General features: G+C 37.3%; 1 protein-coding gene across 1 annotated transcript in view; it reads right to left on the bottom strand.

Moving 5' to 3' along the window:
- ptprc (protein tyrosine phosphatase receptor type C) overlaps positions 1–22,796 on the bottom strand; it is a 67,098-nt gene that overhangs the window by 21,980 nt on the left and 22,322 nt on the right. Inside the window, exons 8-19 of the mRNA XM_072914653.1 lie at positions 20,225–20,353; positions 19,973–20,137; positions 16,493–16,639; positions 11,469–11,680; positions 11,295–11,358; positions 10,179–10,287; positions 9,973–10,010; positions 5,898–5,995; positions 5,708–5,798; positions 5,558–5,634; positions 5,452–5,488; positions 5,260–5,357 (exon numbers count right to left, since the gene is read on the bottom strand). Of these exons, the coding sequence (XP_072770754.1) occupies positions 5,260–5,357; positions 5,452–5,488; positions 5,558–5,634; positions 5,708–5,798; positions 5,898–5,995; positions 9,973–10,010; positions 10,179–10,287; positions 11,295–11,358; positions 11,469–11,680; positions 16,493–16,639; positions 19,973–20,137; positions 20,225–20,353 (1,265 nt within the window). The remainder of the gene's footprint in view (positions 1–5,259; positions 5,358–5,451; positions 5,489–5,557; positions 5,635–5,707; positions 5,799–5,897; positions 5,996–9,972; positions 10,011–10,178; positions 10,288–11,294; positions 11,359–11,468; positions 11,681–16,492; positions 16,640–19,972; positions 20,138–20,224; positions 20,354–22,796) is intronic.

The raw sequence follows: 22,796 nt of genomic DNA, 5'->3' as shown, positions 1-22,796 counted from the left end.
TAGTTCAACTTTTACTTTCTGAGAAGCAGTGTCCTCTACAGTGGACAGGTTTATATTAGTTTGGAAAATTGTGTTTCTCAGAAAATTAAACTAACAATTTAACTTTTGATAATGTTAATACCTCACAAGCTGGTGTTTAGCTTTGTTGGCTTTAAATATATTTTCTGGGTGACTCCAGGATTTGCCCTGCCTCCCAGTGCATCTCGATAGGCTCCTGCCCTCCAGCGACATCGAAAGGGCGAAGCGGTAGAACATTGATGGATGGATTGTGAATTTATCAAGTAGCTTTTCAGTTTACTCCTATTTCCATACTTGCCAACCTTGAGACCTCTGATTTTGGGAGGTGGGGGGAGGGGGACGGGGGGCGTGGTTAAGATATATATATATATATATATATATATATATATATATATATATATATATATATATATATATATATATATATATATATATATATAAATAAGCAATACTTGACTTTCAGTGAATTCTAGCTATATAAATATATATTTTATTATATATATATATATATATATATATATATATATATATATATATATATATATATACATGTACATATATATATAAATAAATAAAGGAAATACTTGAATTTCAGTGTTCATTTATTTACACATATACACACACATAACACTCATCTACTCATTGTTGAGTTAAGGGTTGAATTGTCCATCCTTGTTCTATTCTCGGTCACTATTTCACATTACATTATACAAATATACATTATAAAATCAATAAGAAAACGGGAGCTCTAATTTGGGAGTCTGAATTAGGATCAGAAGTTCCTATATTGCGCACTCACGTCGCCATTTTGTATTGATTACTGCAGCTGTGCACTGGATTCATTCACAAATACAAACTACAACTCACAAACACTTTAGAGTTAGGCTCCACCATCAGAATGTGTACTTAAACTTATAAAGATCACATGGATATTATTCAGTGAGTTGATTCACCAAAACTAACCTGTTATACAGGAGGAAAAAGCACACAGGACGTTTCAATTGTTCACAGACTGGTCGCTCTCATCAGAATGACAAGACACTTCCGGTCTGCAGGTGATAGCATTCAATTGGGAAGAAACGCCCTACTGCCCCCTACTGACCAATGTGAATACTGATAAATGTGTAATGACAGCTCCAAAAACGAATTCAAACCACAAAATAAAATAAATAAATCAACACAAAAATGTGACACATTATGGGTGGGTCACATTTGCATGTACAGTAGATGGCAGTATTGTCCTGTTTAAAAGTGTCACAACATTGCTGTTTACGGCAGACGAACTGCTTTACGGTAGACGAAAACTTGACTGCTGTTGTTGTGTGTTGTTACCGCGCTGGGAGGACGTTAATGAAACTGCCTAACAATAAACCTACATAAGAAACCAAGAACTCGCCCTCCATCATTCTACAGTTATAACGTGATTGGGCAGGCAGGCTGTTTACATTGTGGGAAAGCGGACGTGAGAACAGGCTGTCAACACGTCACTCAGGTCCGCCTGAATATTGGGAGAAAATTTGTCCCGGGAGGTTTTCGGGAGAGGCGCTGAATTTTGGGAGTCTCCCGGAAATCCGGGAGGGTTGGCAAGTATGCCTATTTCTCAAGGTGTACAGTTTTTTTCCTGGTGAATTCCCTCTGCTCTGTGCGACGTGACCGGCTGGCTCTGTGTCGCCTTGGAAACGCTCGAGACGGAAGTGGTGCGCTTTGCTTTGCGCAAACTTTCTTACCTACGTTTTTGCCAGGTTTTGTTTGTCTGTTTGTTAGCAACATAACTCAAACAGTTATGGACAGATTATTTTGATGAATTGCTCCGGAAATGTCAAAAAAAACAACTTCCTTTCATTTACGACGTACACACTCCACTTCCTGCTTACGGTGTCTCATGTCTCCGACCTCGCCAGTGCCGCGCTACGCAAAGGATTCTGGGAGGTGTAGTTCATTTCGGACCCGGCTAACGCAAATGCGCCAGAAAAAAAGTACACTCACCAAGTTCTGGTTTGATACCGCCACTCATCACGGCATTATTGTGAAGACTTGAAACAGCAGTATCTACAATACCGTTACTTCCCTAATATTTGATGATATTTCAACTAGGGCAGAGCAGAGGTGTCAAACTCGCTTTCATTGAGGGCCACATCACAGTTTTGGCTGCCCTCTACCCTCTTGTAACAGGGAATAATATAAGAATATAAATGGATAAGGATTTGCCTCATGGTATTATTACACAATTCTTTTATTTCATGCACTGTAAAAAAAATAAAAAAATCTTTAGATTTTTGCAGTAAATAACTTGCAGAAGAGTTGCCGAAATTGTACGGTGTTTTTACAGCACATTACTGTAAATTACTGTTTTTTTTCGGTAAAATCTAGGTTTGTTGTTTGCACAGTGTACTACTGTAAATACCATTGCTTTTTTTTTTTTTTACAATACAATTCTGGGTAATGAGCTGCCAGTTGCTGTTAGAGCTACGGTTGTTGTTTTTACAGTGTAGTACTCTAAATTGAAAAACGGTACCGTGTACACTTTGATGGAGAACTTGCTTTGAAATCATAAGCCCAGCAGATATTTAATCATTTATATTAACAAAAAACATTTTAGGAATGTATGATGATATAATATTTTATATTAAAGTTGAAAATATTTCTAACGGCATGCAGTACATGTTTGTTTGCTGCCAAAAGTTGCTAATTGGCCCTGTGGTTAGAGTTTCCGCCCTGAGACTGGAAGGTCGTGAGTTCCAACCCCGGCCGAGTCATACCAAAGACTATAAAAATGGGACCCATTGCCTGCCTGCTTGGCATTCAGCATCTAGGGTTGGAATTGGGGGTTAAATCACCAAATGATTCCTGAGCGTGGCCCCTGCTGCTGCTCACTGCTCCCCTCACCTCCCAGGGGGTGAAGATGGGGATGGGTCAAATGCAGAGGATAATTTCACCACTCCTAGTGTGTGTGTGACTATCACTGGGACTTTAATTTTAACTTTAAAATCTAAAGAACAAATACATTTAGTAAGAAAAGATAAATCCATCCAGCCATCCATTTTTTACCGCTTGTCCCTCTCATATTATTTCCAGGCTTTCGGGGGCCACCTAAAATAATGTGGCGGGCCAGATTTGGCCCCTGGGCCTTGAGTTTGATAACTGTAAACGAGGGGGTTCAAATATTAGCAAAATCCTGTTATCTGCATGCGCTTTTTGTCAAAATACTATTTTTTGTTGAATCACTGTAATGTACTCTGTGTCAACAGGTATTTGCTAATTCCATGCTAAGAACACACTTTTGTTACCTTCAGACCTGTCACTCAAACAAGTCATCTTTGGCATTGGAAAATTGTACATGAAATATAAAACACTTGGCAGAAAAATAAGTATCGGTGTGTGTTTTTAGACATAGAGATAAAAAAAATAGAATGTAGTTTAAGTTTATTTTGACAGTTAAAACAAGATAGCTGGTGGAATATACAGTAATTTATGATATACCGTATTTTTCGGACTATAAGTCGCAGTTTTTTTCATAGTTTGGCCGGGGGTGCGACTTATACTCAAGAGCGACTTATGTGTGAAATTATTAACACATTACCGTAAAATATCAAATAATATTATTTAGCTCATTCACGTAAGAGACTAGATGTATACGATTTCATGGGATTTAGCGATTAGGAGTGACAGATTGTTTGGTAAACGTATAGCATGTTCTATATGTTATAGTTATTTGAATGACTCTTACCATAATATGTTACATTAACATACCAGGCACGTTCTCAGTTGGTTATTTATGCCTCTTATAACGTACACTTATTCAGCCTGTTGTTCACTATTCTTTATTTATTTTAAATTGCCTTTCAAATGTCTATTCTTGGTGTTGGGTTTTATCAAATAAATTTCCCCAAACAATGCGACTTCTACTGCAGTGCGACTTATATATGTTTTTTTCCTTCTTTATTACGCATTTTCGGCCGGTGCGACTTATACTCCGAAGCGACTTATACTCTGAAAAATACGGTAAATGTACAGTAATTGACAAATATATTACAAATTTAGACAGCATTGCCAAGGGTTTTTAATATGAGGTGTGATTTTTGGTCACCAAAACAAATCACTCCCTATTTACCTACTATGGTATATAGTATATCCACCATATCAAAAATAGCATACAATTAATGGGCTTATATGGTCTAAACCAGTGATTTTCAAGTTGTGGTACGTGCACCACTAGTGGTACGCGGGCTCTATCTTGTGGCACGCCAAAAAAAAATCACTTGATTAAAGTACAGTATTTTATTTTCCTATATTCAACCAAAGTGTTACTGTTCAAACTGTGTGTAATGTTACAGTGGCCAAAAAATATTAAATACACATGTTAAATAAAACCTCTACCTCTGTTTTAATGAATACTTAGGCCTACTATGCAACTGTATGTTAATGTTGGTCATTATGGTGGTACTTGGAGAGCCAAGTTTTTTCTGAGGTGGTACTTGGTGAAAAAAGTTTGAGAACCACTGGTTTTAACGATTCAGCTGGCAACCCAGGGGACCAAATCACACTATATACTATAAAAATGGAACCCATTACCTCCCTGCTTGACACTCAGCATCAAGGGTTGGAATTGGGGGTTAAATCACCAAAAGTGATTCCCGGGCGCGGCAAATGCTCCTGCTCACTGCTCCCCTCACCTCCGAGGGGGTGATCAAGGGTGATGGGTCAAATGCAGAGAATAATTTCGCCACACCTAGTGTGTGTGTGACAATCATGGGTACTTTAACTTAACTTTAACTTTATACTGACTCTTAAGTATTATTGATCATTACCTTATGAATTATAATGAATTAAAACAGTACAGTACATATCTGAGTTTTACTGCCATCTACTGTCTAGTTTTAAGTCTGTGTGATATAAACGAGTTTTCCTATTTTTGTAAAAATCCTGCGCTTTTTGGAGTTTAGGCTACAGGGAGCACTTAAAACATTGATTAAAAAAAGTCATTAAATTACAAGCTGATTTAATGTTAAACAAATACCCTCGAAACAACTTTCTGAAAAGCTGCGGCAAATTCAGACATTTTAGGCCCCAACGATCACAAAAAAAAAGCCAGCAAAATCCTGGAGGAACTGACTAAAGTTAGGAGAATATAGAGAGTCTGTAAAATAGTTCTTTGTATATTAATATTAGTGGTTCACTTCTTATAAATAAAGTTGATTTGATTTGATTTGATTTATTACACTTGTGTGAATATTCAAGTACCTTGTTTCCCTCTTCGCAGCGTGTTACCATGACAATGATAGACGATTTCTGCTCCCAGATCATCCTCCAGAAGTCACACACCGTTTCTTCCTTTGGTCCTGTAGCACACATTTTCACGTAAACACGCGCACACAAGCAGACTAAGTATAGATGAAAATAAAGGGAAGTGCAGAATGGAGAAGACTTTGGCACCTTGAGCTGCAATGTATTTCTTTGACTCATTGTAGCCCTGCACAGGAAGAAACATTCAATAAGCTGTGGAAGAAAGTTTGAATTAAGAGCGACTTATTGTCCATACATCAATGAAGCTGGCGTTGATGTAGTCACAGCCGGCCTCGCCGTTTCCTGTACGCAGCTGGACTCGGTTGTGATCATCTGTGATTGTAGAGAAATGTAAATGTGAACTGTTTTTTTAATACTTTTAATTTAAAAAAAAAAATTCACTTACATGGTAGGATGTCCACGTAACGGTTCTTCAGGGCATTGCAGGGTTTTTTGGCCTCTTTCATTGTCAACCGCGGAAAAATTCTGGGGATGCTCTGAAAGAAAATTCAAATCTTTCATTGTCCAGCCCCACCCGCAGGGCCAAATGACAACCAAAACGACAACCAAAACAACAACAAAAAAATGCATAATACCTGAAACTCATCCAGAAAAAGGCGTCCCTCATCAGCCAGTTTCCTTTTGTATGCTTCCAGCAACGTGTCAGCTTCGATTGGTTCCACCGAAAAGTTTTCTACAAGAACACACGTCACACTATTGAGAAACACTTTTTAATAACTGAAGCCTGCAGTCATTTAGTATAATAACCTGTGCACATTAGGTAATGCACTGTAAATAGCAGACACAACCAAAATCAAAAAATATTATTAAATACATAATGAATAATACATAATATATAATATATCTAATGTCATTAATATGAAATATTCACTTAAACAACAAACCTGTTTGTGGTGACTACGACAATTACATTTCAGAAAACCATTCTGCTATACAATATACATACGTATGAATATTCTTATTCTTCCAGGTTATTGTATTCTCAGGGCATTGAATTAATCGCTACTGGACTGCTCAGATTGTCTTAGAAGAGGTTTCACTCCCGTTTGAGCAGACTTCACCGGTTCATGCTCAAAACTAGATAGAACAGATCTAGTCTAGAACAGGCTAAGCAGGCTTCATCGGTTCATGATCAGGACTAGATAGGACAGCTACAGTCTAGAACAGGGTTTTTTAACCTTTTTGATGTTGAGGCCTACATTTTCCACTACAGAGGGGACCCTACAGAGATTTAGAAGTCTTACTTTTGATTTTAATAGGACTCAATAATTATATCTAACCTACTGAGAGTTTACAACCAGGTATGTCCGATAATATCGGACTGCCGATAATATCGGCCGATAAATGCTTTAAAATGTAATATCGGAAATTATCGGTATCGGTTTCATTATTATCGGTATGGGTTTCAAAAAGTAAAATGTATGACTTTTTAAAACGGCGCTGTGTACACGGACGTAGGGAGAGGTACAGCGCGACAATAAACCTTAAAGGAACTTCCTTTGCGTGCCGGCCGAGTCACATAATATCTACGGCTTTTCACATTCACAAGTGAATGCAACCCATACTTGGTCAACAGCCATACAGGTCACACTGAGGGTGGCTGTATAAACAACTTTAACACTGTTACAAATATAATGCCAATAAACCTTAAAGGCATTTCCTTTGCGTGCCGGCCCAGCCACATAATATCTACGGCTTTTCACATTCACAAGTGAATGCAACCCATACTTGGTCAAAAGCCATACAGGTCACACTAAGGGTGGCTGTATAAACAACTTTAACACTGTTACAAATATGCGCCACACTGTGAACCCACACCAAACAAGAATGACAAACACATTTTGGGAGAGCATCCGCACCATAACACAACATAAACACAACAGAAAAAATACCCAGAACTCCTTGCAGCACTAACTCTTCCGGGACGCTACAATATACACACCCGCTACCCCTACCCCTATACCGCGCCCCCCCCCCCCCCCCCCAAACCCCAGCCACCTCAACCTCCTCATGCTTTCTCAGGGAGAGCATGTCCCAAATTCCAAGCTGCTGTTTTGAGGCATGTTAAAAAAAATAATGCACTTTGTGACTTCAATAATAAATATGGCAGTGCCATGTTGGCATTTTTTTCCATAACTTGAGTTGATTTATTTTGGAAAACCTTGTTACATTGTTTAATGCATCCAGCGGGGCATCACAACAAAATTAAGCATAATAATGTGTTAATTGCACGACTGTATATATTGGTATCGGCTGATATCGGTATCGGTAATTAAGAGTTGGACAATATCGGAATATCGGATATCGGTAAAAAAGCCATTATCGGACATCTCTATTTACAACCTTGTCAAATGATACAAAAGCATGTGTTAATCACAAAGATTATTATCGAGGCTTAGGTCAGGCTAGTTACAAACATAAATAATAATGAAATATACTGCAAAAGAAGGGACTCATAAAGCTAATGAAAATAAATTCAATTACGCAATGCTAATAAAAATAAATTCTAACTAAATTAATAATCAATAATGATATTGAAAATGTTTCTTAAATAAATTGTCAATAAAGTTAAACATACAACTTCACCATTTAAGTCATCATTTTTGCGCATAATAAAGCTCTCTATGACTTTAGCTCCAGACTTCTTCTCTGTTTGAGATTGCTAAGACTGCCACAAGTGGTGGAAAAGTGTATTGCAACTGAGTACCTACCCATACAGACCACAGCTGAGTAACTGATATTTTTTGGCATCCCAAAAATGGTTACTGGTTTTGAGCAGGCTAGGCAGACTGCATCGGTTCGTACTCAAGAATAGATAGGGCAGCTCCCGTTGAGAGCAGGCTAAGCAGGCTTAATTGTTTATGCTAAATAGAAAAGCACTGGTCTAAAACAGGCGAGGCAGCCTTCATCGGTTCACGCTCAAGACGAGATCGAAGAGTTAGTTTGAGTCGAGAGCAGGCTAGGCAGGCTTCATAGATAGGACAGCCCTTGTCTGGGCAGTGGGGCTAGTCGGGCTTCATCGGTTCATGCTAAAGACTAGATAGGACAGCTTTAGCCTAAAGCAGGCTAAGCAGGCTTAAAGGTTTCCTGCTCAAGATTAGATAGATTAGCTGGAGTCTACGGCAGGCAAAGCAGTTTTCATTGATGTGACAGCTCTAATCTAATGCAGGCTAGATATGTTTTAGCGATTCATGTTCAAGACCAGGTAGGACACCTATTGCCTATACCAGGCTAGGCTGGCTTCATGAAATGGACATTGAGAGCAGGCTTCATCGGTTGATGCTCAAGACCAGTAAGAGCAGCACTAGGCTAGGAAGTAGAGATGTCCGATAATGGCTTTTTTGCCGATATCCGATATTCCGATATTGCCCAACTCTTAATTACCGATTCTGATATCAACCGATACCGATATATACAGTCGTGGAATTAACACATTATTATGCCTAATTTTGTTGTGATGCCCCGCTGGATGCATTAAACAATGTAACAAGGTTTTCCAAAATAAATCAACTCAAGTTATGGAAAAAAATGCCAACATGGCACTGCCATATTTATTATTGAAGTCACAAAGTGCATTATTTTTTTTAACATGCCTCAAAACAGCAGCTTGGAATTTGGGACATGCTCTCCCTGAGAGAGCATGAGGAGGTTGAGGTGGGCGGGGTTGGGGGCGGGGGGCGGGATTGAGATGGGGTGGGGGGGTAGGGTGTAGCGGGGGGGGGGGGGGGGGGGTGTATATTGTAGCGTCCCGGAAGAGTTAGTGCTGCAAGGGGTTCTGGGTATTTGTTCTGTTGTGTTTATGTTGTGTTACGGTGCGGATGTTCTCCCAAAATGTGTTTGTCATTCTTGTTTGGTGTGGGTTCACAGTGTGGCGCATATTTGTAACAGTGTTAAAGTTGTTTATACGACCTCCCTCAGTGTGACCTGTATGGCTGTTGACCAAATATGCCTTACATTCACTTGTGTGTGTGAAAAGCCGTAGATATTATGTAATTGGGCTGGCAAGCATAGGCAGTGCCTTTAAGGTTTATTGGCGCTCTGTACTTCTCTCTACGTCCGTGTACACAGCAGATTTTAAAAAGTCATACATTTTACTTTTTGAAACCGATACAGATAATTTCCGATATTACATTTTAAAGCATTTATCGGCCGATAATATCGGCAGTCCGATATTATCGGACATCGCTACTAGGAAGGGTACATCGGTTGATGCTCAAGACTAGGTAAGCCAGCTCTAGTCTAGGGCAGGCTAGGCAGACTTCATCAACTCATGTTCAAGCCTAGCTTGGACAGCTCTAACATAGAGCAGGCTAGCAAGGCTTAATCAGTTCACGTTTAAGACAAGATAGAACAGTTAGTTTGAGTCAAGCTGGGCAGGCTTCATTGGTTCATGCTAGTTAGGACAGCTTCAGTCTATAGCAGGCTAGGCATGTTTCATTGTTTTATGCTCAAGACTAGAGCAGGCTTGATAGGTTTCATCGATTCGTGCTCAAGACTAGACAGAACAGCTCGAGTCTAAACAGACTAAACATGACAGGACAGCCCTAGCTTAAAGCAGACTAGGGGGGCTTTATCAGTTGATACTTAAGACTGAATAGGACAGCTGTCCTAGTACAGTGCGCTCAAAAAAAAAGGACAATACATACTTACTTGCATTGGGGATAAGAAGCATGTTTTCATGCATGTCTCTGCAAACAAGCAAACAAAAAGTAAATGCAAGCTCCGAGGACGTAAGCATGCCCAAAATGTCACATGATCAGAGTTATGTCTCTTTTTCAACCGGTTTAATCTCCATCATGCTAACCTTGGCAACAACATGAGGACGTAGAGTAACAAATGTTATTAAACATGCTTACTGGGACCTTTGGCGTTTCACCATGTAGATCTTGAAGAGAACTATAAGGAGCGCCACCGATGTGAAAATGATGAGGAAGATAAGAAACCCAGTGAGGGCTTTGTCATTGTCTGCAATACAAAATGGCAACAACACACGATCAGATAAGGGATGGTTTAATTGTATGATAACTTAGAGTATCAGTAAAAGTTTGGAGACACTTTTGCATTGAATTCAATAATACTATGTCTGAAATAAAGTACCGTATTTTCCGGACTATAAGCCGCTACTTTTTTCCTAGGCTTTGAACCCTGGGGCTAATAATAATAATTTTTCTAGCATGCACACATCGCACTGTATGGAATGGCCTCAATCTCGTTACCTTGCGTAATGACAATAAAGCTGATTCTGATTCTGATTCTGATTCTGATAAAAGAGTGTGGCTAATTTATGGATTTTGCTAACAGCCATTATGAATTGTTATCAACAAATAGTTTTCATACAACTATTTGCTATGGCGCCATCATTTAGACAAGTTTGCTCACTGCATGTGCTGCGGGTGGAATGTCTTCGGTATTTCCTTCTGTTTAGTACCTGGAACCGGAACTAAAGGTGCCGTTTCATCTTCTAGCCGTCCATAGCGTTTCTACCCATGTGGTTTCTTCATCCATCACTACAGGCAACATTTGTAAGTTTTATAATATAATTAAAACGATTCATACTTACTAAACTGTCACATGTTTGACAGTAATGTTTGTTGTACGTGCTATCGTAACTTAATCACGCTAGCATCGTTAGCATGAGCTAATATGCTAACACATTTACAAGTGTCTGTGTATTATCAACTTAACAACGGCATTCTGTTTGTATTGTTTCAGTTTCGTAAATTCACCAAGATGTCAGCGTGGAGTTATTGAGTCTGTTTAGCTGATTGGAGAGCTGGCTTCCATGACGATGACGTCTGTTTTGTTTGATCATCCAACAATTATTTTTTTGTGTAAATAACTCATTTCACAATGTAGCTTTGGAAAAATATGTTTTTGTTTTAAAATGTAATGGGTGCGGCTTATATACTGGTGCGCCCTATAGTCTAGAAAATACGGTAAATATGCATATGGTAAAAAAAAAACCCACATACAAGAAGTAGAAACATGTTGCGGCCTTCCATCCTTACTCCTGCAACACTCGTTGAAGGCAAACACCTGAAACATCACAGCTTCGCTTGAACAGGAACTACAGCGCTCACCAAAAAGGTGCGGAGAGATTGAAAACATTTAAAACCAGTCAAGTAGAAAAAATGGATTGCACAAACCTCCACTTTGTACGTGGTAGAGTAGCTCAAATCTGTGAATGTGAATTTACATGTTCCACTTTGGTTAAGTGTTTTCACAGTGTCACTATCCTGCAGGATAACTGCATTGAAGCCAGTTTTCAGCCCATTGAACTGTTTTGAGTGATCACAGGTCACTTCAATCACATTGTTGTCTCCAAGGTATGCTTTCAGGTTGGTGATGTCATCTGGCACTGTGGGGAAAATAAGAAGTTTTACTGTATGAACATTTAAAATGACTAATGATACTTAAAAATGTATTAGTTGAATAGAGTTAAACGCATCTTTATGCATAATTTCTACAAATTCGGAACACATTTTCCTCTAATTGATAAAGAACAACTACGACAATCTTGCGACAAAAAAGGGACTATGGTGTAGCTCAGTATTCTCAGTTCCATTTCAAAAGTAATGGAAAAAAATAGTTTATGAACAGGTCAATAGTTACCTTGCCACAAATAAACTCATGTACAAATTCCAATCCGGCTTCAGAACTAACCACTCCACTGACACATGCCTTCTTTATCTGACCGACCACATCAAACACATGGACGCGGGCAAATACTGCGGCATGGTCATGCTGGATCTTCAGAAGGTCTTTGACACCGTTAACCACGCTATACTGTTGGATAAGCTCAGAGCAATCGGATTTGATAAAACCTCATCGAGCTGGATGCAATCTTACTTGGAGGGGAGGAAACAGGTGGTTGAGTTGAACAGCACCGTGCCCCCCCCTCTCAGTAAGCTGTGGAGTCCCCCAAGGCAGTGTATTGGGGCCTTTACTGTTCCTAATATACATAAACGACATGTCATCAGCATGCGACTGTGAATTGTTTTTATTTGCGAATGACTCCGCCCTGCTGGTATCCGGCAAAGACAAGTCACGGGTGGAGAAAATCCTCAGTGCTGAACTCTGTAGAATTTGCACCTGGCTAGCTGACAACAAGCTATCCATACACTTGGGTAAAACGGAATCCATCCTGTTTGGGTCCCACATCAACCTTAAGAAAGTCAGTGACTTCACTATTAAAGTGGGTGACATTGTTATCACCAGGAAGGATGAGGTCACCTACCTAGGTTCCATTCTAGAGGCTAATCTTTCCTGTGATAAAATGGCAACCAAGGTAATCAAAAAGGTCAACCAACGAACAAGATTTCTCTATAGAATCTCCTCTCTGGTCAAAAGCACCATGAAGATTCTGGCGGGAACTCTCGTTCAACCCTTTTTCGATTAAGCATGCACCTCCTTGTACCCTAGCACCTCCAAAACCCTCAAATCTAGACTCCAAACATCCCAGAACAAGCTAGTCAGATTACTTCTAGACCTCCACCCCAGATCACACCTCACTCCTACCCACTTCTCCAAAGTGGGCTGGCTCAGGGTGGAGGACAGAGTAAAACAACTTGCACTGAGCCTTGTCTATAAAATCCGCTACACCTCTCTGATACCGAAGTACATGTCAAACTACTTCCTTAACGTAAATGACCGCCATAACCACAACACCAGGGGGAACTCCACTAACCACGTTAAACCCAGATTCTGATCTAACAAAGGTCTTAACTCATTCTCTTTCTATGCCACATCAATGTGGAATGCACTCCCAACATGTGAAGAAAGGGCATCTCTATCCTCCTTCAAAACCGCACTAAAAGAACACCTCCAGGCAACTTCAATCCTAAACTAACACCCTCCCTTCCTCATCATACATCTTCAGATTGTAAATAATCAAATGTAAACAATCAAATGTAGTCACTTTTTCTTATAATTTCTGATCTCTCTCTCTGTGTCCAATACTTGCTATACATATGTACCAAGTCAGACCTACACTGTTCCAATGTCAATTTCTCTGATGATGCAATTGTTGATGACTGAAGTGTTGATACCAACCAAACTTAACCCCCCCCCCCCCCTCCATATCCCACACCCCGGATTGTAAATAATTCAATTTATATACTGTGATGATTATCTTGTGTGATGACTGTATTATGAAAATAGTATATATCTGTATCATGAATCAACCCCGACTTAAACAAGTTGTAAACGTATTCGGGTGTTACCATTTAGTGGTCAATTCTACGGAATATGTACTTCACTGTGCAATCTACTAATAAAAGTTTCAATCAATCAATCAATCAGCTACAACAGAAAAAGGAAGGCAAAATGGGGTGCAGCACTGCCTGTAGCCAGCAGTGGCACTGTGTTTTTTTTTTTTACTAAACTACATTTGTGGCCTGAAGAAGAACAATGACACTGACATGGAAACAGGAGCTACTTGCAATAAAGCAATAATCCTATTGATTTTGAATGATATCTAACACATATGAGAATTCAAATTAGAAAGTGCTCATTGTCACTTTTCTTGTTTACTGTAAACAACTTCTCATTGAGAGAAAAAAATGTGGCAATCATTAATGTAAGTTTCTAATTCAATCACACTTTCCTTGCTAATATACATTAAACATTTAGCTTACATTTCCTACATTTAGCTAATTTTCTTCACATTTGATGTAGAAATTATATCTAAACTTTAAATCTAAATCTCAAAGTTAAATCTAAATCTTAACTATACAATATATGTTAAATATAAGTATAGGTGTTACATATAAATGTTGAATCTAAATACATTTAAATATAACTGTTAAATATAAATCTAATGTGAAAGGCTACCTATAAACGTTCAATCTAAATATAAACGTTAAATCTATATCCAAACGTTAAATCCAAATGTTAAATGTATATCTAAATGTTGAATCTAAATGTAAATGTTGAATCTAAATCTAATGTTAAATGGTAAATATAAATCTAATGTTAAATATAAATGGTAAATCTAAATGTAAATGTTCAATCTAAATGTTAAGTATAAAAAATCTAAATGCAAATGTTAAATTTAGATGGTAAATCTAAATGTAATTGTTCAATCGAAATGTCGCGTATAAACAAATGTTAAATTAAATTTAAATGTTAAATATACATTTAAATTTTAAATTAAAAAAAAAATCTACAATTGTACATATATATATTCAATCTAAATTTAATGTTAAATGCTAAATGCTAAATATGAATGGTCAATTTTTAAAGGGGAACTTCACGTTTTTGGAGATTGTGTCAATCATTCCCAATTCTTATGTAATACAAGAAGCCGTGGTTTTCTTTTTTATATTTTAACTCGTAAATAAACGCTAGCAAGACTCAGCTAATGGGATTTGCTCAATTTTGCCTATACAATTCTCTAAAAACGTTCAAAAGTCTCAAACATGCTCTAAGTATATATGCAATGTAGTAACAGGCACATTCATAATAAGGTGTAATGTTTACATATTTTGCTAATTTTAAACATACGGTGGCGTATTCATTTCACAAATGCATCACAATGTTTGCTTCAAAAACAACAACACTACAGCTCACGGCAGACTTCATGACAGACAATGACTACTTTGGGACAAATAATGGTCATGAACCTTATATTTTTGAGCCTGAATATAAGGAGGTTGATCTACTAGTTTTAAAAGCTGTGTTAAACAAATGTGTATATTTTAGGCCATTGGTTCTTTGTTTTATTTTTGCAAAAACATATATATATATTTTTTTTTATTTTTTATTTTTTTTATTTTTTTATATTGCTCTTTTTATCTTTAGTATGAACATTATTATGTAAAGTTAAAGTTACTGTTTTTTCGTTTGTTTGTTTTTTGTTGTTGCTATTTTTGTATTACAATATTTTATTATTTGATCATGTTGTACTGCATTGTAATCTTTTGTTTTGTGATTGTGTGATGTTTTTTGCCTGGACCCCAGGAAGAATAGTCTCCTCTGCAGTGTAGACTAATGGGGATCCTTAATAAACTAAACTAAATCCAGCTTTAATGAACCACTAATCACCATGCTGCAGATTTTTTAAGTGCTAAACAAGAAATACAAACTATGAAAATAATAAAACAATCACTTATTGTATAATGACTGCTATCGTCCCGTTTAGATGAAAAATGTATCCTAATACAGGTTTAAAAAAAGGGTTCCTTTCACCAACTCAGAGGCGATGCAGCAGCTCAGTATGTCAATATAGCAGCATAAGCTGGTTAGCTCTCTGTGATCACGGCGCCGCTAGAAATAGTTCATCTGCGCTAATACTTGGTTAATATTCAGATCTCGACATGTAAAATGAATATTGTTGGCGGGTTTTGAATGTTTTTCTAGAGGGTTTTATTGGCACAATAGTGTACTCCCATTAGCTGCATTGTTATCCACAGGGTGGATATCAATTTAGAATGCATAAAAAAAAATAAAAATGTGTTCTTGTCTTACATAGGGAATGAATGCGAATAATTGGGAAAAGAAATTCAGTTTCCCTTTGAATATAAATGTTAATCTAAATCTACTGTTTAATTTCAAATATACATGATAATTTTAAATCAAAATATAAATGTTAGCTATAAATCCATGTGTTGAATCTAAATGTAAACAAAAATCTAAGTGTTAAAATGTAAATGTCTCGCCCTGTGTAAAGCTAATTATTAAAAAAAAAAAATGCAAATATCCCACTGTTCCACGCCTCTCAGCACGCAAAGACACCCCCACGTCTCTGACCGCCGTGCTCTGGAAGAGTACGAACAGTGAAGAGAAGGAACAAAGATGGAAAAGTACATTTCAAGAGGGGGACATATTGGCAACTGCCAAATTCGGGCCCGTGGTCAAATAATGACTCCACACCCACTATGCTCTTGTTTTTACTAACATTACAACGATCACGTCGTATCAAGCAAATTCATGTTAATATGTGACATCCCCATATGGTAACAGAGCTGCAAAATGATGAAGACGACAAGTGAGATAAATATTCAAACTATATCAGCTACAAAAGTGTAATTTATTCTTTACATTCAGCGCCACATAAGACACATACGGTACTCGCACTGTATTGCTAACAAACAAATAAATAAATACCATGGACTTTTTTTAAATTTCATATGGAGTGCACATATTCCCCCAAAAAAGAGTTGTCACTTACCTCCAGCACTAGTACGCTGTATCTTTGTTGTTCGCAAGCCAACATCCTTGTTATTGTAAGTAGGTTGGATAGTACAAATATAATCAGTGAATGCACTTAGGCCGGTAACGTTACAGCCAACAGGGCCTGGGTGTTTTCTTGCCATACCTGGTAGAATAAATATACATTAATCTACACAAATATACATTAAGTCAAATCTAAAATATCAATAATCTCAACACAACAACAGCAAGAACATTATATGTGTGTCACTACATGGTCATTTATCAGAGCTTTTTTAAGTCCTGCAATCTTTGCAATCTATGAAACTTTGTCTACACCCCGCAATCCCAATGCACATTTTGGCCGATCATCATGATTTTCACCACTCAAATTTGTCTATGAGTCAAATCCACACGTTAACTGTCTAACCAAATGTGAGCCGGTATCCACTGTTGTTTTGTTTTGTTTGTTTCCTGTGTGGAGAACTCTTACGGTTGGTTCCACGGCACTAAGCCTTCTGGGTAATGTAGTTTATGAATATTTGGCACACCCACGCCCTCACTTCCTTGTTTCCATTGACAGAGATGCTGATGTGTGATGAGGACGGAGGGCATTTTGAAATTTTTCATTTTCATTTTTTAACCGTCAGGGCTCCCCTCAAATTTGAAGGGTCTCAGTTAGAGATGTCCGATAATATCGGCCTGCCGATATTATCGGCCGATAAATGCTTTAAAATGTAATATTGGAAATTATCAGTATCGGGTTTTTTTTTATTATCGGTATTGTTTTTATTTTTTTTAAATTTAATTAAATTTTTTATTAAATCAACATAAAAAGCACAAGATACACTTACAATTAGTGCACCAACCCAAAAAACCTCCCTCCCCCATTTACACTCATTCACACAAAAGGTTTGTTTCTTTCTGTTATTAATATTTTCTGGTTCCTACATTATATATCAATATATATCAATACAGTCTGCAAAGGATACAGTCCGTAAGCACACATGATTGTGGTCCACTAATAGTACTAACCTTTAACAGTTCATTTTACTCATTTTCATTAATTACTAGTTTCTATGTAACTGTTTTTATATTGTTTTACTTTCTTTTTTATTCAAGAATTGTTTATTTATTTATTTATCTTATTTTATTTTATTATTATTTTTAAAAAGGACTTTATCTTCACCATATCTGGTTGTCCAAATTAGGCATGGTAATGTGTTAATTCCACGACTGTATATATCGGTATCGGTTGATATCGGTATCGGTAATTAAGAGTTGGACAATATCGGGGTATCGGCAAAAAAGCCATTATCGGACATCCCTAGTCTCAGTCATACAAATTCTAAAATTAAGCCATATATTATTATTATTTATTAATATCATTCTATGCTTAAATCTCTAGATAAACTTATATTGGTCAATATATATATATATGTATATTTTTTAATTTCCAAGTTGAATATTTGATGTGAAGCATTTGGAGCCTTAAATAGGTCAATAATGAATAACATCATTGAGTCATTATTATTTTTTGAGAAATGACCGTTTCTAAAAATTAAAAAATTCTTGGGGATCCAAAATGGTCCCACTCATAAAAGTGTTAAAATAAGTCATACATAATTTTTTCTTTTTACATTCAACACTTAAGTCTTAAGATCAAATTCAGATGTAGTTGTCGATTTTTTGTTTATTTGTTTGTTTTATGCCTTTTATGTCAAAGAAAACATAGTTTTTTCATATGGCAAACACATAATAAGTCTAAAAGGAAGTCTAAGTCTAATATTTCCCCCAAAAATGTTTTATGCCTTTTTAGTAAAAAAAAAAACATAGTTTTTTTCATATGGCAATATGAATATATAATTTAATATGCAATATTTTCCCCAAAAAATATTTCAAAGTGGAATATTTGATGTGAAGTAATTGGAGGCTTGGATGGGTCAAAAATTCATAACAACTTTCATTTTGATTTATTATTATTTTTTGAGCAATGGCAGCTTTAAATAAAAAAAATAAAAGTGTGCATGTTCTTAGAGTCAACATTGCAACTTTTGCTTGTTACATTTCACCTGTTGCTCTTTATTCCACTTTTTAATGTGTTTTTTAATTTGGTATTTTCAATAGTATTTTTAGTTCCGCAGGCCGTTAAAAAAATAAGCTGAGGGTCGCAAATGGCCCCCAGGCCGCAATCTGGACACCACTGCTGTAGATCTATAGAGGGTCAAAGAGGGCACATTTAAAAAAAAAAAAAATCTTTAAATCATTACTTAATAGATCTATGGAGGGTCGAATAAATAAATCAATAAATAATGTACTTGTTTATATTGTATTTATTGTAAAGTACATTCAAATACATAATTATTTAAGTATTTATTTCATAATTTTACTAATTATTTCATGATTTGAATGATTATAGAATTCATTATTTCGTGATTTAACTAATCATTTCTCGATTTGATTAATTATTTAATGACTTATCAACCTTTTTCATTAATCGGCGTTCTTTATGAATTTACCCGTCAAACTCAGCCATCAAGGTCATCGAGTCCAATGATTGCTTTGGTCTGAAGCCAGGAACTTTGGAAGTAATGGCGGCAAAGGAGGATATACTCATACTTTTTCAAGAGTTGGTGAAAGATATTTTAACACACAGGTTAATGAAATATAAATAAATGATAAATGGGTTATACTTGTATAGCGCTTTTCTACCTTCAAGGTACTCAAAGCGCTTTGACAGTATTACCACATTCACACACACATTCACACACTGATGGCAGGAGCTGCCATGCAAGGCGCTAACCAGCAGCCATCAGGAGCAAGGGGTGAAGTGTCTTGCCCCATGACTAGGATGGTAGAAGGTGGGGATTGAACCCCAGTAACCAGCAACACTCCGATTGCTGGCATGGCCACTCTACCAACTTCGCCACGCCGTAAATAAATTATTTTGTGAAATAATTAATTCCATCCACCCATCCACATTAAATAATTAAATCAATAATTAGATGATCAAACAATTAATAAAATATTTAAATTATTTATTAAACTATTAAATATTGAAATGTAATTTTATGTTAAATAAATTAATGACATATTTGATTAACTAGTATGTGCTTATATTATTTTGTCTAATCTGCCCCCCCCATATGGAGCTAACAGTTCCCCAATGTTGTTTATGGAAGCGTTGTGTTGGAACCTAAACAAAAGTTTTGGATTGACTTTTTAAGCTTAAAACAAAAAAATGGAAAAATGTCTGCAACTTTTGCACCAGACAGCGGACAACAAGGTAAACCTTTAGTGGGGTTTCTTTTTACAACACAGACATTTGAAAATAGATTCAGATGATGTGAAATTCCTGCTTGCTAGGGCCTACTTGTCGGTAACTGTGGTAGTAAAACAAGTAAAACATCAACATTTGTTTTCCAAACTACATTATGCGCAACTTTGCATGCAAAAAAGCATAATTTTTTTACATTTGTTGAACATATTGCTTACTTACTTGAACCAGATTTCTTGTTTGCTTCCGATTTAGGGTTACAGGTGCACTCATATGAAAGCTTTGTTCCTTCAGAAACCACACCATCACAATTTTCACTTTTAGTTGTCCATTTCATTTCAATGGACTCATTAGTCAAGTTGGGGGGTTGCATTTTTATATTAAGATCTGTGGAAGCACAACAAACATTTCTCACACTGAAAAGCATCTTTTCGCCAAGTCTGCTTGAATTCACGGAGGCGTATTTCAACATACCGCAGTCAATCCTGACCGAGAGAGACGGTAGCTTTCCTCTGGTGGCATTGTGCTCCATGATGTCACCAGTACAGGTGTAGTCGGTGAAGGGTTCAAGATCAGACACAATTGTGCTTTTGTTGGAAGCATCTGAGGAGACACAAGTAAGACAGGCTTCTCACGATCCTTTTTGCACAACCAGCAGTTTTGGATGCCTGTGCTCGCGGGGTTTTGCAGTCTGGCAATGCTGTGACGTCCCAGCGAGGTGAACGTTGTTATTTGGACATGAAGTAAAGCTCGCAAGCAGAAAGACAAGCTAAAACAGGCCATGAGGAAACACAAAAAAAAGGTAGGACATAACACTGACATGCAGTCGCATAAAACCTTCTAAAAGCCCTATCTGAGTCTGAAGTGTGTACGTGTACCTAATGTTGTGACCGGGTGAATCTATATGATGTTTATGAAGCTTATTTTCGTGTCTGAAAAAAAAACAGCAGTGGCGACGTCAAGATATATTTAAACAGTGTACATTTTCAAAAGATAAATTATGATCATTTTGGAGAGGGTGGGGTGTGGTTTCATTCGCAATCTGGGAACCTCTCCACAAACTAACATCTTGCGGATGTACGCAGAAAGTAGGTCCAAAGTGTGACTGTGGAGCAAAATCCACGCAAAATTTACACCAAAGCATATCCAATACATATTATCTAGACTACAAGGAAAGTGTGTTAAATGTAGATCAAAATCATCACGCGAAAATGTTTTTTTTTTTTAATCGATTTGGCACCTTTTAACACACTTGTTACGCCAGAGAATAAGAAGACAGAGCAGGAATTTTTTTTTTTAACCTTAATTACCCAGGAAAGTCTCATTGAGAATAAGAATCTCTTTTTCAAGGCAGTCCTGCACGTTAATTCACCCGTGTAGGTGCCACTGGGAGCAAGGTGGGTGAAATGTCTTGCCCAAGACACAACATCCGTGATTGGGATGGCGGAACCCCGGACCGAACCTGCAACCCTCAAGTTGCTGGCATGGCTGCTCTACCATTCGAGCCACGCCGGTCCCAATCTCCGAGTTGCAAACTGCGTAATCAGAGCTCTATGGAATGGATACAGAGGGACCTCGGGATACAAGTGTCCCAGTTTTTCTGGATACAAGCTGACTCTTGACTTATTGTTATTTTATTCTGGTTACCAGCCTCTTTATCTCTAGTTGGGGTGGCGATTGCCACAGTGAACCCCATAAGATGTGACCAAAACATCTGGTTTTATTTGCTAGTAGTAATGGGTAAATATTGCCTCAGTGAGTGTGTGGCACACTCACTGGCTGTAATGACACTGTGTTGATGTTTCATAACGGCCATCCCCCATGTGATGGATTTAAAAAAGTCACTACATTTGACCTGCAGATAAATCTGAAGTAAACCAGCTGGTTCGAATCCAGCTTTCGTCATCTTCGTCACTGCCTTTTGAGAGACACTTCACCCACATTGCCACCCACTGGTGTAAATGTAGCATAAATGTAGATAATGAGTTCCTCAATGTGAAGCGCTTAGAGTCACTAGAGAAAAATCGTTGTATAAATATAAATCACATTACATTACAAAATATTTTTTGTTGCTAAATAATAGTTGTGCAGAAAGGAATATGAAATGCGCAACTCTGGTCAATGATGTTTCAATGAGCCAAATAGTAAACAAGAAAAATATAACATGTACCTTATTTGGCACCATAATAACTAAATGATCCCACACTACGAAATGTTTCAGTACAATTTATATTTTTCATTATTAATTTCTGTATTTAGAGACCGAGTCCCTTTGGGACAGAGGACCCTATTGAATTTCTAGCGTTTTATTATTATACCGCCGCCTCTTTGAGCTGTAATTTGACTCCCTTACCATGCTTCAAAACTCACCAAATTGGACACACACATCAGGACTGGCGGAAATTGCGATCTGATCAAAAAACCAAACCCCAAAACTCAAAATTGCGCTCTAGCGCCCCCTAGGAAGAAAACACAGACAAAACTGCCTCTATCTCCCAGTAGGAATGTCGTAGAGACATGAAACAACAACCTCTAAGTAGGTCTCACTTAGACCTAGATTTCATACTTTGACAACCCCCAGCAAAAATCAACAGGAAGTTTGCAATTCCCCCTTCAAAACAAAAGTTGAGTAAAAACAGTCACCTTTTTTCAAACATTATCTCCTCTGAGCGCGTTTGTCGTGTCGATTTCAAATTAGCACAGGAGAGAGATTGAACCCTTCTGATTAACAGTTGATGAAAGAGTTTTAATTACTGCTTCGGTTTGGATTTTATGAGCCCTCAAAGTCGGTCAGCTTGAATTATTATTGTATTTTTTATTAATAATTATTAAGTTTTTTTTTGTTTGTTTAATTTAGATAGATGATGGTGATGAATACCAATGTAAACGCAATACGCTACTCCTGCGACTTCATTTAGTACAAGCTGTCACTCGTGAATAACTTTCTGATGAGCACATTTTGTTGTTTTGCCTTCAAATGACAAAGCAGTTGTATTGGTCCCTTTTTTTTCTTAAAGTGACACACACACTGAGGCTTCGAGGGACA

The sequence above is a fragment of the Nerophis lumbriciformis genome, linkage group LG14, assembly GCF_033978685.3.
Source record: "Nerophis lumbriciformis linkage group LG14, RoL_Nlum_v2.1, whole genome shotgun sequence".
Lineage (NCBI taxonomy): Eukaryota > Metazoa > Chordata > Actinopteri > Syngnathiformes > Syngnathidae > Nerophis > Nerophis lumbriciformis.
The sequence above is the reverse complement of the archived record's forward strand: the minus strand, read 5'-3'. Positions and strand labels throughout refer to the sequence as shown.